This window comes from Poecile atricapillus, chromosome 29, assembly GCF_030490865.1.
Source record: "Poecile atricapillus isolate bPoeAtr1 chromosome 29, bPoeAtr1.hap1, whole genome shotgun sequence".
Taxonomy (NCBI): domain Eukaryota; kingdom Metazoa; phylum Chordata; class Aves; order Passeriformes; family Paridae; genus Poecile; species Poecile atricapillus.
The window spans coordinates 496195-511173 of record NC_081277.1 but is presented as its reverse complement, the minus strand read 5'-3'; the positions used below and the strand labels follow the sequence as shown (position 1 = coordinate 511173).

The window sequence follows — 14979 nt, the reverse complement described above, 5'->3', positions numbered from 1 at the left end:
GATTGACAAAAGAGAACTTCTTTTTCTCTATAAAGACTGATGAAGAGACTATAGCAAAGTTGGAACTGTTTTCACCACCAGGTTTTGTCTCTATGTTGTCAATTAAACAAGGGAATGGTTGGGTGGTGGGGAAAAAGGGTTTCTGGAGGTTTCATTCTGGCTTCTTATTCTTGTAGTTTTGTTAATAAACTTTCTTTGTTCTTTTTAAATTTTAAGCCTGTTTTGCCCTCCTCCTAATTCTTATATCACAGCAAAAAATAAGTTTTCTAGTGATTTTTTAGCTAATGCTTTAAAACCACGACATTATTTAGTGCGTTGGCTGGGAAATGAAATTGGTGAATCTAAACTACTACACACATTCACAGTAAAAATTACAAGTAGAACTAAGAAAAGCAAAATAATACAGCTCAAGCTGTATTACCAAGCTTCATCTTCCCCTACACAACACTACTCAAATTGCACAGATTTGGCAGTCTATAGAGAAACAAACTTGGTTTTTGACACCACAGAACACCTTCTGTCTTCCAGAACGCCTAACCTTTACTAAAATCTGGCCTGAAATCACCACTCTACACAATCCATTCTCACTGCTGTCCTGACAACAGTAAGAACCAATCCAAATTTTCAACAGACACCCATTTAAGAAACTACAATGCTGCATTTCAGAGAAATCTTAAAACACTTTCAATGCACTGTTAGCTAGACATTATAAGTTCTCAGCAGAAAAATATGGCGCCCAGTCAGAAAGTCAAGAAAAGGAAAAAAAAAAAATTACAAGCAAGTTTCTGTAGTGATGGGAAAATCTCAAAAAAAATTTCTAAGATTCCTATAAACATTCCTACCTCATAGTTATGATTAGATAGTTTCAATCAGAACCATTTGTTAATTCACAACACTGCAGCACTGTATTCTTGAATTGTCATAAGGTAGTGCTGTCCCTCTCACCCAGCCTAAATTTTTATCAAAATAAAAAGCCAGCTGCTTATGATGAACATGTTTACCTAACTGACAGCACACTGTATTTTCTCTAAAAACATTACAGTTTTAATATGTATATGCAAAGGCATCTGCACTGAAAACAAAAGCAGCCAACAGATACCCTGTGATGTCAGGAGCAGCAATATCCTAAAATAATATGGTTACTACTTTATTGCTTCAGAGGTTCCAACCAATTTGCAGAAATTCAGGAAAAAAAAAAAGCAACAGAAGTGAGACAGGGGAGCAGAAAGTACTTAATGACAAGTATTTATGAAGTAGGTGAGCCAGAAATTTGTCACTGTAGTATAAAATGGGTGCAAGTTAAAACAGTTGCTTTTCAAGTACCATTTTTGATTCCTGGGCACTTAAAGGACTATTTGTAGTCTGCAAAAGATGGTTAAAAATCATTGATTTTATAAAAGAATATATTTTGAGTGTAATCACTAAAGGGGGATTCCACTGCATCTCCACCAGAAAACATTCAGAAGAGCACAAATGAAAAAGACTTAAAATAACTGGTCTAACAGATGTGTCTCCAACTCCATAGTCTTATTAATGGTGCTGAAGTATCACAAAAATGTATTTAATGAGTAATCTAATCATAACAGAATTTAAAAAAACCAATGATGTAAGATGACTGCACATGTATTCCCATCAAGCAAACTTAATGCTGTTTCCACATTTGTACTAAATCTCCATAGTTATATGCTGTAGCAAGGATTTAAGGATAACTTATGCTAAATAGATAGCAAACCTGGCTATTATCATATTAATGCTTTTAGTATTAAAGTACTTTGAAAGTACTGGTAACCACAGCCTAATTGAAAGTCATCAATTCATGAGGCAAAATTTTTTTCTGGTGGGATAATGGCTTGTTTTTCACACAGTTTTTCATTTTTATTTTGCTGACTGGTTTGCACTGTGTAGCCCATCAAAACAACAGGACATCTAATAGCAATAAAGAAGATTGCTAATGGAGTATCTGAATGACAGTGGACTCTGAGCAACCAGTCACAACCAAATTTTGTTTTATGAACTGAAGGTTCAGAGAACTTTAAGGAGATATGAGAAGCTGAGAGGGTGAACATGCAATGTGATGAAGGAGACGATGTCAGAAGAGACAATTTAATATTTCCCTTTGTTATGGAAAACTGGGGGCTTGCCAGTTCATTTCTGTTTTATTTCTGTAAGTGACTCTGCTGTATGGGTTTTTCCACAATCACAGATACCATTTCCATTAGGAAAGCTGAATCAAAAGGATAGCCTGGGATCAGGTCATTGCTAATAAGATGGTTAATATATGCACCACATTTTTATAAAACTAGGGAATGTCTAAGGCTAGTTTGACTGGTAATTTGTGCCTAACCTACATTTCAGCTGGAAGTTACAAGCCAAAGAAAGCAATTGGTTCTGTAATGAGCTGTTATCATCCAATACAATCTATCAAACTTTCACCAGCGTACCACCATACATACCATTGTCATCAGACTCTTCCTCATCTCTGGACTTCCTCTTAGAAGAGGGTCTATGCCTGAGTGTGTCCGGTTGGGCTAAGTGCCGAAAGTATCCGCTGGATGAAAGCTCACTCTCTTCCTCTTCATCCTCCTCCTCGTCCTCCTCCTCATCCTCCTCCTCCTCCTCCTCAATTTCAAAAGTAGGCTCCAATCGAGGCATTGGTCTTTCAGAGTCTGAGTCCTCAAATGGTTCATCCAGCACTTCCGTGGTTTCTGAGATTGTTTCAGTGACAACGCTGCTGTTGTGGTGCTTACGTTTGCGGACCCGCCTCTTCCGATGAAGAATTGGTTTCTGAAAGTGGAAGGTGGGAAAAGAGAAGATATTTTAACACATGCAGTAGAAATGAAACACTAGATAAATACAAAACATGAAGAGCAAAGAGCTCCCTTCTAGAATCCAGAATTCACTAGAAAGTGCAATCTGGCACCTGCCACTAGATAGAATTTAAACAGCAGAAGCTAACAGCCTATCCATAACAGCTGGAACTTTAGACACACTATAACACAGATGTGAATAGCTTAGAATAAGGTGCAAAAGTGATACAGAAGAGAACTTTTTAATGCAGTATCCCACGAGGAAAGCATTTGCTTAGACACTGATAAAATTCACATCCCCGTGGTAAATAATTTCAAAGACTTTACACTCCGATGTCAGTTGTTTAGCAACTGTGTTTTGCAAGCTTCTTTCATAAGCAGGACTGTATCTCTATTTTTGCGTGACTGAGAAAAATTTTAATAACTGCATTAGAAAAAAAAACAAAAGCACAAGATAGAGGCTAGAATCTAAAAACCCTCAAAACTCCTACCTCTGTTTCACCAAAAACCACCAGAGAAGAAGAAGCCAGCAGGAAGTACCCTCCAGAGAGAGTTCTGGAACAATGAACATTTGCTCCCTATACACTTAACACAGACCTCGTGAACTGCTTTTTCCTTCAGAAAGCCCCAACATACTGACAAAACTGACTGGATAAGACAGTCAGAAAGAACAAGAAATAAGACACACACCTTTCGTTTCAATGTAGGCTTGGTGAGAACAGGCGGAGAGCTTGATCGAGGACTCACAGGCTCATCATCTTCCTCTTCACTACTCTCACTAAAACGCCTCAGAAGTGCCCTATCGCTATCACTGTAGCGCCGGGTTAATCTGTCACAATCCTCTGGGAATCTACATTTTGGTGGCTCTGTGTTCTTTTTCAACTGCCCCCTCCACCTTTCCACACCTTCACTGTGCTGCCGACGGGGAACTGCAGGTTTTTCACCTTTGCCATACTGTCCCTGGGAAGCTGCAGACTTTTCCTCATCTTCAGCATATCGGCCTCTCGAGGCTGGAGATTTCTCCTCACATGCACCACATCTTCCTTGCAAGGCCACTGACTTCTCCTCACAGTCACTGCAGCGGCCTCGTGAGGCTACTGATTTTTCCTCACATTCATTGCATCGTCCACTGGGAACTGCTGTTTTTTCCTCGATGGGCAGTGCTGGCTCCTTCTCACAAAAGGGCTCATGAAGTTTTTTGCTCTTGCGGTTCCATCGACCTCTTCGTGATGGCTGACTGTTTGCAGGAAGACTATCCAGGGGAAAAATGTGCTTGTTTGGTCGTGCAGAATTGGCTGGAGCAACAATGTCTGGCTTTTTTTCACTCTCTGTTGGTGAGTAAGGCTCTTGCTCGCTCTTCTCCCATGACACAGATTTTACCATCTGATTTAAATAAAAACAAATAGATTTCACACTTCCTATTTCAACATAAATGTATATCCTGAATTTGATTCCATAAAAGCTTTTGAGCAAAAAGTCAAAAAAGTTTAGCAAAATTGACTTTTAAAAATCTGGGATTAAAAAAAAGATTTGACCTTTAAGAGATTCATGTAGTGCTACTTGCTACTCCTTTCTTCATAGGTGATAATATACCTCACTTAGCTTCCCAACAAGTCACTTCAGTCAGCCATTTAGTGGTGTGCCAGAATGCTACCTTCACCGTGCTACATTCAAACACAGTATTTGTGCAATTTTCAAGAAAAAAGTGAGAAAAACTTGAAGCTATTTTTCCATTAAAATGCACAATTAGCTTAATGTGAACACAGCAACAGCAGATAATTTGCCTCAGTATTCTACTCAGCGCTCACCACCTGATACAAGAGTGCAACCCCTTCAACGATTGCTCTCTAGACTACACCTTGATGCTTTCTCTAGTTTTATTTTCTAATCTGAAACCATAAAGATACATAAACTAGCCATGATTGCATTGCTTTTTATGATTATGACAAATGCGCAAGCTTCGCATCTGAAATTTTGTTAGCACTGCCTCCAAAAGCATTAAGTATAAACTACACATTAAGTGCACATTAAGCATAAAGCCATACAGAAACAAGAGATTCACTCTTACACTGGTCTCTGGATCCTTTTCTTTCTGCTTTTGTTGTTCTTCATTTTCCCCATCCTCTGTCTCCTCTTCCTCGTCTTCAGAGACAACTGAGTTGGAAACTATAACAGGTGTCCAACGCAGACATTCTGCATCCACATCAATAGGTCGGACATTAGTTCTAAGCTTTGCCATGTGTTCCTGGATAAGCTTCTCACGACGAATGATCACAAATCTGAACAGCAATAATACTCTAATCAATAACAGGTGACATACTGTACATGTTGCCATGTGAAACAAATATAGTACAGAAAATACATTACTCTCAATCAGTGCTGCCACAAGTAACTTCAGAGAGAACAGAAACTCATTAAAATAGTACAATTTGCATTACCATCTGACTACCAGGAAATGTTAAAATCCTTTCCACTTCTTGTTAATGGTGAAGCCATTATCCTTCCATGGGTAACATTCAGTTGCAGAGTATCGTTTTTGTTATGGACAAGGGGTATGCCATTTGGGGAATGGGCAATACAGGGTGAAAGCTACTGAAGAGAAATAAAAGGACTGCTCAAGAGAAGTTGCAGTCCTGCTACCATAGTGAATTTTGTTTAAGGGTTTGAGAGAAATATCACTGGTTTAAGGTATACTGTCAGATGAGGACATAAAAGTGTTCTCAAGTTTTCCAAATAAGTTTCAATTTTAACACAAGCATAATAGAATACAACCCCACTCATTGAACTCCTATGGTCTGAAACAAAGACTAATTCCCTGTGTTTCACCTGACTTGTAGGCTGAGCAAGCAGGCTACCTCTATTCTATACCTACACACTTCATCTTTCCCAGTGATCTGATCTACTCTTTGAGCATTCCATGTTAATCCACAGATTTTATGGCATTTTTGAGACGGAGAGAGAAGCAACCGTCTGCTCACTGACTGAAAATAAGGAGCAGATCTGCCTCTAGAGAAAGGAAGTTGTTGTTCTTTGCTCTATTTGTGAGTGTATTAGACTGATTTGGCTGAGGGATCCCAAGAAAACATGACCAAGAAACCAACTTGCTCTCACAGCAGTAAATTACTTGAAATTCCACATCTACAGTGCTACGCAGCTGGACATCTGAGCCAGCTTTGGCACTGAATGATTCTTGCACTGCACATGAGTACCACATTATCTGGACACTGAAGTCTTTAGTAAAATCAAGCTTATTAGATGTGACTTGTCTTCAAACACCAGTAAATTTCAATGAAATACATCTGAAGGTATTTGGGATTACAGCGGGACTCCTGTACTCACTGATCACTACGGAAGTCAAGCATTCGTAGGTGATGCAGAGTGGAAGTGATATCTTGAGGGCAGATTCCAGTCAGTTTACTCAATTTCTTGATGCTTAATTGCTTGTCACGTTGATGATAAAGGCACTCCAATATTACACTTTTCCAATAAGCCATGTATGACAGGCGCCCCAGGTCTGACAGGGGCTTCTCTGGAGATCCTGCTTGACCCTCACGCTTTGAAAGCAAATAGCCTAAAGATACACAAGAAAAAAGTTTCAAAATATTAACTTCTGCTTCCATCCTGACTTCTACAAAGGCCTCATATAATAGCTTAGTGCTGCCTACAAGATATGGACAACAGCTCTGAAGGATACTTTGAATTGTTGGGCCCATTTTTTATTTGCTTGTTTAAACTCCTGTTATTCAGTGATGGAGTATGATATTTCTGAACTCTGCTGCCATCAGACACTGACTATAGGTAATGCCCTGAGATGACGGCAGGTGCCTACCTAGAAACTACACCAAGCATGATGCACAATTGCAATAGCAATTTTGGAAATGACAAAGGAAAAACATACTCTTAAAACTAATGTGACTAATAATTTTCTTGAAAATTCTCTACTGTCAAACTCCAGGACCATACTGGAGAGTATCAAGCTCTATTTGCAGAGATTTCATTAATTTAAGACTGTGATACATTGCACAGGCTCAGTAAAGGCTGAGAGATTATATTCTACTCAGTGAGACAAAGGGCGATGGATGGAAGATGACAAATGTGCTTTCTCACTGCTATTCTACCCTAACCTGCATTTGGTGATTTCTCAAGATACATCCTTGAGTTCTTTTGCTTCACCAGTATTTTCAGGAGAACAAAAACTTATCTACAAAAGATATTCTGATATAATTCTACCAGTAGTTTTCCTCTGAACATTAACTCCAAAACTTGTATGTCCATAGGGAGGCCTGTATTAAATTACCCTAGGCATAATAAACAATGTATAGTTACAGGGGAAGTTTCCCATGACATTACTGAGATACATGTATGAATCTCAGAATTATCTGAGTATTCAGAGCTTAAGTATGTCTGGTTTTATTGCTCTCAAAGTTAAATTAAAATTAAATTAAATTAAAATTTTAAAAAGACACTTTTGCTTAAGACACTCATTCACCTAATCAAGCGGCTGAAGATTTCCACAGACCATGCAGTCTTACAGCTGGTTTTCTGTAAAAGGAACTATATGCAAAAGACAAACTTCTGCTAAAATCACTATACTGACACATGCCTTTAGTTTCTACCTTAAGTTGCTTACAAGGAAAATACTGGAATTAAGGGGGAAATGATCAATTTGTCTTTAGAGCTGAAGTTCCAACAAAAAGAGTAAGTGGCGAAGTTCAAATGATTTTGTGAGTTTTAGAAGCCTTTGTGTTGAGATGTGTTTTGTTTAGAAAAATATCCGCTTCTACTGTTAAATCCTTTAAAAAATGAAAAGACAGACTACAAAAAGTAAAGAAAAAGTTCCTTACTGAAGTCAATTAGGAACCTGCCATAGCCCTTACGCTGGTATTGTGGAAGAATCATTATACAGGAAACATTGTACTTCTGTTGGCAGTGTTTTTCCTGTTGGAAAAAAAAATTCTTATTGAAAAAACAGATCAGTGAGAAATAGCGTAAGCTGCTCTGTAAAAGTGCCTAGGTGGTTCTATAGCAAAAAGTGAGATAGGAAGCCACAGTCAAAGTTTCTTAGGAACAATAAAGCCAAGGAAAGACTTCAAAGTGACAATATTAAAACTCTACCATCATTTCAGATATGAAAAGCAAAAAGAATGAAAACTTGACATAACCTTCTTAGATAGCATACTGTAAAGAACATAAGCTGCAGAGGAGATAAATTCTAAGAATAAATCTGAAGGCAGCTAAATTCATTGCAAAAGACTGAGGTATTCCAATGATTCTTTAAATGTTACAGGCATAATATACCAAAATCCAGTCTCATATATGCTGTTCTGAATACTACAAAAAAAAAGCTTCAAATAAAACTATTTATAAATAATTGAAATAATTAAGGATGAAAATCTTAAGAAAAGTCCTATCTGAAATCTTGGCCCTGTTCCCTCAAAAAAATTAAAAGTCTTCAAATCAGGTGCAAAGTTGCCAAACTTGTTTGGAAAACAATGTATATACTGAACAAAAGGTGAGATAAACAGAACTACCAAGCAGCTCTATCTCACAAACAGTACTACCCAATCCCTACCAAGAGCAGAAAGTAATTTGAAGTTTTTTTAAACCACTAGCTGCAGTACAAGTTTCTTAACAAGTATATGCTATTCAGTGTTACAGGAAAGTTTGATTTACTAACTGGTGGTCTCTGAATGTAATAAATAAATGTAATAAATAAAACCTGGTTACAATAGATGTCTATACCTGTATTACATAATTTATTATATGAAATGCAGGAACCTAAATTACAACAATTTAAAGAATACAAAGCAGCGCTGCTCATCATACCAAACAATTTGTACCCAAATACTTACCTTGGAAAAGTAGCCAACAAGGTGACAGCCCTTAACATCATTCTGCGTCAGCACATAGAAAAGAAATGGCTCCACATCGTAGTACAGAGTCTTGTGATCCAAGAAGAGTTTAGCTAACAAGCACAAATTCTGGCAGTAGATAGTGCTGACATTGCCATCAACCTTAGAGACATGAGGAAAAGTTCTGTCACTCCATTTGCTGTTATGCAAGGACAGGCTTCACCTGAGTATCCCCGTACATTTGAAATATCTTAACATGAGAAAAGACTTTTCTATCACAGGTAGCATGTCAAAGGACTAAAAACTTCCACAGAATAGAGGCTGTGACCAAGTTACTGTTACATTCAATATAGCTTAAGTGAAAACGTAAAATTATTTTTTGTAAAATAAACCCCCCACATTTTTACAAATTGAGTCTTCTGTGTTTTATGGATGAATAATCTATACGCAAGGTCAGTTCCTACTGGCTGCTTATGTTGCTCTTCATGCTTGGAAACTCAGTGTTTCAAGAATGCAGATTTTTAGGACTATGAAAAATTTATCACATGCTTAGGTGCTGAGGACCCTATTTCAAAGATAAGAGCAAGCGGCTTAATTTTCTAACTTACCTCGAAGACTGATATATTATTTTTTCTGTAAATTTCATTGGCTGGAGGATGAAACCAGCCACATTTTTTCATATGCTGTTGGAGAATAGTTCTGCTTTTCATATATTTTAGACAGAATTCACAAAGGTACAACTTTGGTAGCCTGTAGGAGAAGATAAAGAAAGAACAGAGACTGAAGACAGAGAGAGACTTTTGTATAACTTTCCTCACTCCTGCTGATAGAGAACTTGATGAAAACAAACCCAATATACACTGACCTTGTGTGTGTGCTAATGAAGGCAAAACCACCTTACTTACCATAGTTAAAGTCATGACACTTGTTCTGTAACAAATGCATATTAAAAAAATGCCCTTAATATCCTGCATAATTACATTGACATTATTAAGTTGTGCCAGAAGACATAGATTAAAATCCTAGGAAAAAACCAGTAACCCCTCCCAGTTTTGCACCAATGGTGATCATCCTAGGATGGATGAGAGAAATAGTTCCTATTCCCTTATTTTCCTCATCACAGACAACATCCCAGCTGTATGTACATACCCTTGAGTGATGGGTACCCATTTACTTTAAAACGGTTTTACATACTAAACTGACATGAACAACTATAATGCAAGTATCCCAAAATTCTTGTGATTTAACACCATTGATATACTCTAGCTTAGACAGGAATGTCTTTATACAGCTAGAATAATTCCTTGTGACAGACCACATATTCTTGTTTAATGGCAGAATAAAGAGTTTGACTTGATTTTCTTCCTTTAGCTACAGCCCCTACAAGTCATTCCTCTTTCTGAATAAAGTTCAAACAGTTTGCAGCCTAGACAATTTTCAAGGTTCTTAAGCAAGAGAACAGTGAAGCAACTATATATGCAACATAGTAGAACAACCTTTCAGTCACCAAAATGAAACCACCAGATTTCTATGCCTGCTGGAGTACAGCTTTCCCATAAAAAGAAGAATCTGACCTCGAGTATTCCTGTGGATATGGGGAGGAGTACCAGGTCTGGATTTCGTACTTGCCAAATTCGATAACAGAAGGGCAGCGGACTTGTGGATCAGGAGGCCCAGTCACCCCTACTTTCTATGCAAGGGGAAAAAACCCAAGTTTTCATGAATTTCCAAGTGAAAGACTTTTAAGATTAAATAAATCAAAACATTTTTATCTACACAGCCTATCCTGCTCAAACTCACTGGGAATTAGGAAGATGCAGATGTTGTGACACTGCATGTGACTCTGACACTAAAAACCAGTACCAGTCACACTTCAAGCAACCATGTGATGTGGTTCACAAGCAGAAAGAATTAATAAACATTATCATACCATGTATCTCCACTACCATTCACAGTATTGCATGTCACAGTTTTAAATACAAATTAGTAGAAAGTGAAGTTTAATACAATCTTTTTTGAGTCTCATTGCAATTTTCTTTCTTGTTATTTCAATAATGAAGAACAGAAACATAAACTGCTCCTGAGGTTAAAAACTAGAATATGCGAGTATTTAACATCACACATTAGTGTCTTCCCAGCTCTGAGACTAGATGAACTACTGTAAATGTAGCAGCTACCAAACCAAATGTACCAAACCAAACCAACAAAATATTCAGGATGCGGCTACCTGCTTATCATCACAAGTGCTGAAGAACTAAAGAAAAAAACCTCACATTTATTAGAAGAAGAAAAAAATAGAAGATAGAGTTTTTTTAAACTACTTATACAACCTTTATTTCCCCTGTCCCTCTGACAGTAACTGTATATTTTATAGCAACTAAAAATAAGGATACAAAATGCTCCACTTTAAATGAAAATAAATGCTTTCTTGATTCACAAAGATTTTATCTCAAAAGACTGTCACTCACAGAATTATGGAAATACAAGTATTCCCACTAGCCTTGCATTATAATATGAACGACCCTGGACTGAAGTTACTAACAAATGAGAACACTTCATGCAGGAGGTCAGCAACTAATGTGAAGAGTACCAGTGAATTACCTATATGCAAATTTATGGTAGCAGAATGAGACAGCTATACCCAGGGCAATGGGCTACTGTTTGAAAGGTAACATTTCAAGTTAGCATATTGCTAAGCTTCTTGAGTGGGACTGGTGGATCTATCCTAGGCACCCATATTTTGTGGAGTTCTAGATGAAAAGGAACAGCAACCTCTGTTCAGTGTGTACACAGACACAAACAGCAATGCTCAATCCTGTTCCATAAGGAGCTAAAGTATCTAGAAAAAGAATGTTTCAGCTACTCAGAGAGTCTATGTGACCCATGCTGCTAGCAAACCATCCCATATTTTATTGCTTTCACTTTCCACATGCTTTAGCAGCTATTTAACAGTTCTGAGAGGACTAAAGCCACAGGATTTTTAGCCACCTTAACCTCTTACATTCTTATGCTCACTTTTACAGTATCCTTCAGCTCTCTTGATGTCAGTTCTCCATTACTCTCAAGCAGCAGAAACCAAGAACATTAGCTTCTGTGACAAACCTGCAGTCTGAAGTCTGTATTTCTTGTTGTTATTTTGTTGTTAGGGTGGTGGGTTTAGATTTGTTTAAACTTCTTTTACAGATTTGGTACTTACTGCCAGACACCGAAAGTTTAACTTTACCTGCAGTGCTTGTTCCTGAATATCTCGAAATAACTCCATGTCTTTTTCATTTAAGACATCCTGGCTTCCAAAAAAACGCTCCTCAGTTTCTTGTTTTCCATCCCAGCCATCCTGATTGTCTGTAAATGAGACAGAAAATTGTTTTCACCTACATTTACAAGAAAGTATTTGCTTTTAGTGCAGTGACAAACAACATCTGGCTGTATTCACACGCTGTGCCAGGTTTTTTTGATAGGATTTTCTATTCAGATTTGGGACCACAAAAGAAGAACAAGTTCTAGATTTGGGACCATGTAAGTAGTACTGTCCTAGGTTTAAGCAGGTCCAAATGTCGTCACCTAGATATTCACAATACCATGAAGGCATAAATGGCTTACCATTAAGTCTATTTTTCACAAACAAGGATCACAACTATTTAAACGCCGTATCTGGTAAAACCAAAACCCGGACACCTACATTCATCACCTCAGAAACATCCCTTCAACAAAAACAAACAAACAAATCTAAACAAAAAACCCAACAAAACCCTCTAGACACTTCACCTCACTCCCAAAGCATAAGTCACACTGCTGTTCTTCCAGCACCAGCCAGGTTAATGCAGGTGACTAACTATTCTAAAGCTGTAAACATAGTATTTTATTGTGGAGTATTTCCCACTGCCTGCTTAGAAGCAATTCAGAGCCATTCACCAAAACTGTAAATATCTGAATACAGAAATTAGATAAAGGTCCACACATAGATAATATCTTAAGCTAGAAAGGCAAAAAAAACAAGGAAAGGAGAATTGCATTCCAAAGGGAAGGGATAGTTTTCAGCAAGAAGATGCCAAGCCACACAAACAGGCTCCTCTATGGCTGAGAAAATTAAGAAACAATTGCATGCATCCATAGATTGGAAGCTCACAGGTCTGTCAGACTGGTTTTAGTTATCTGTTTTCCATTTCATACTTCTGTCTTGCTGCTCTTAATTTTCATGAACCATTGCCTCTGTTATTTCTTTCAAATGTGACATTATTTAGCCCATTTCCCAGCCTGTCTGCAAATGCCTCCTTACAAATGGGCATTCTACCTCCCTGTAATCATTCAACCCCTCATCACACATTGCCATCATATATAAAGAGGCTAAGGTCTCTAGGATCACTTCCTCTTTGCAGCTCATATTCTACCTCAATGCACCAAAGGTAAGTGCATTCCAGTGTTAACTTTCAGCTCAAAGTTTCCAGCCTCTAACAATTCCAGTCAATTCAACATCCTAGCCTTTGAACATTTGCTTGGTATACAGGATACTTGCATTGGCAGGGTGAAAAATCTTTACCTGTGGGCCATTCTGAAGTGCTAGATTTCCTGGTACCCTTTTTCCTGATCCTATACTGCTGAGAATAGTCAACCACTTCTCCTCGAGCTTTTCGTCCATCAGGGGAGGGAGTGAAGAATTTAGTAAGGCCATCTATAAGCCCTTTGGTTTTCTTGTTAAACTTCAAGGTGTTGCTGCCATCTCTGCAGAAGTCCAAGACATCTGTCTGTTCCAGGTATCCTCCTTGTGATGATGCTGACTGGCTGGACAGAGCCATCTTACGCTTCCGACCCCGACCAGGACCAGTGCGAACTTTGCTGAAAGGACCTTTTGATCTAAAGGATGAGAAGGGGAAAGATATGGTCAGAAGATGTGGTAAGGTGGCCTACCGTCTTCTTTAACATATTTATCAACCATGCAGAATGTGAGCTGAAGAATTTAATAGTACAGGAGTCATTAAGAGTCTGTATACCCTAGAGGAGCCAGGATTTAAACATCTCAGTAGAAGTACTGTACTACTGTTCTCTACATTGAACATTATGTCAAACTAATTTGAATATAAACAATAGACTTTCACCAAATTTAACACAACATTAAATCTTAAAATCAGTAATCAGAATGAATACATTGCACAGAAGGCTTCAATTTATGCAATCATTAAACATTTAAACTTGCCATTTGCCATAATTTTTGTACTGATAGTAAATTGTTGTAAAAATTCCACAGAAAGTTACTACATGAAAGATGCATCTATTAGCTAAGAACCTATACCACTGATGGTCACCTTAGCTGAAACAGTGCTGCTCTCCAAACAAATGCCATCTTCAAGACAGTAAATTTTAAAACTGTTGAAATGAAAGTATTCAAAAGGTGTGTGGATGTGGCTTGGGGATATGGGTAGTGGTGAACACAAGGATGCTGGCTTAATGGTTGGACTCAATGATCTTAGAGGTCTTTTCCAACTTAATGATCCTATGATTCTATGAGATAACTGAGTATTCAACACTTTTCAGAAGAAGTGACTGACTGACTGTTTTCAGCCACAGTCTTTTCAGCTACAGAGGACAGAAAGAGGCAGCTTTTTCCTAAGAAGATAAACTACACATCTTCACACAATTCTAATATATTTTGCAAGTCAAATGATGGAACAAAGGCAAAAAAAATGTGAATCAATCATGAAATAATAGTTAAAAAAGACAAAACAGTAAGAGCGGATAGCTAGTGTTCCTTCTGCTCCTCTGAATTATGCTGAGAGTTCTTCTATGCAAAATTATTGTACTGACTGGAAAAAAAAAAACCAAAACCAAAAAACATGTTTAATAGAGACACTCCCTCTATGTTTTCAGAAGCATTAAATTTTGTAAGGTTGTTTTCCAGAACATCCTCTGGTGCTATTGGTTGGAATAAATTGGTGGTTCAACTACTTTTTTTAGCTGACCTGATGTCCGAAACAGATGTTCTTGTGACATGCTCCTTCATTGTTTTGCACCCTGAAGAGTCAACTGCTGAATCACAACCAGCACTGCACAGCAGTCTTAATTCAAGGAAATTGCTTTGGCTGAACAGTTATCCAAAGAATTCCTGCCCACCCAAATCCAATTCCCTGACAACTAACTAGCTGCCCCACAACAACCATGACAAGGCTGCACCAACACAGTCTTCTGTCTCAGCACAACAGAGTTCTCCACAAATGCAGAAACATGAGGACAGAAGCAGAAAGGGGCAAAATATTTTCTGGCAGCAGGGTCAGATTAAATATATGTCAAACAATCTCATATGCTTTATTGTGATTACTTAATTTCTT

The 14979-nt window shown here is 37.9% G+C and overlaps 1 protein-coding gene across 1 annotated transcript in view; it reads right to left on the bottom strand.

Moving 5' to 3' along the window:
- The window catches only part of KAT6A (lysine acetyltransferase 6A), a 38690-nt gene that overhangs the window by 7645 nt on the left and 16066 nt on the right, over positions 1-14979 (bottom strand). Inside the window, exons 8-17 of the mRNA XM_058859201.1 lie at positions 13197-13510; positions 11883-12001; positions 10234-10349; positions 9268-9409; positions 8660-8821; positions 7652-7745; positions 6147-6378; positions 4876-5086; positions 3498-4190; positions 2454-2784 (exon numbers count right to left, since the gene is read on the bottom strand). Of these exons, the coding sequence (XP_058715184.1) occupies positions 2454-2784; positions 3498-4190; positions 4876-5086; positions 6147-6378; positions 7652-7745; positions 8660-8821; positions 9268-9409; positions 10234-10349; positions 11883-12001; positions 13197-13510 (2414 nt within the window). The remainder of the gene's footprint in view (positions 1-2453; positions 2785-3497; positions 4191-4875; positions 5087-6146; positions 6379-7651; positions 7746-8659; positions 8822-9267; positions 9410-10233; positions 10350-11882; positions 12002-13196; positions 13511-14979) is intronic.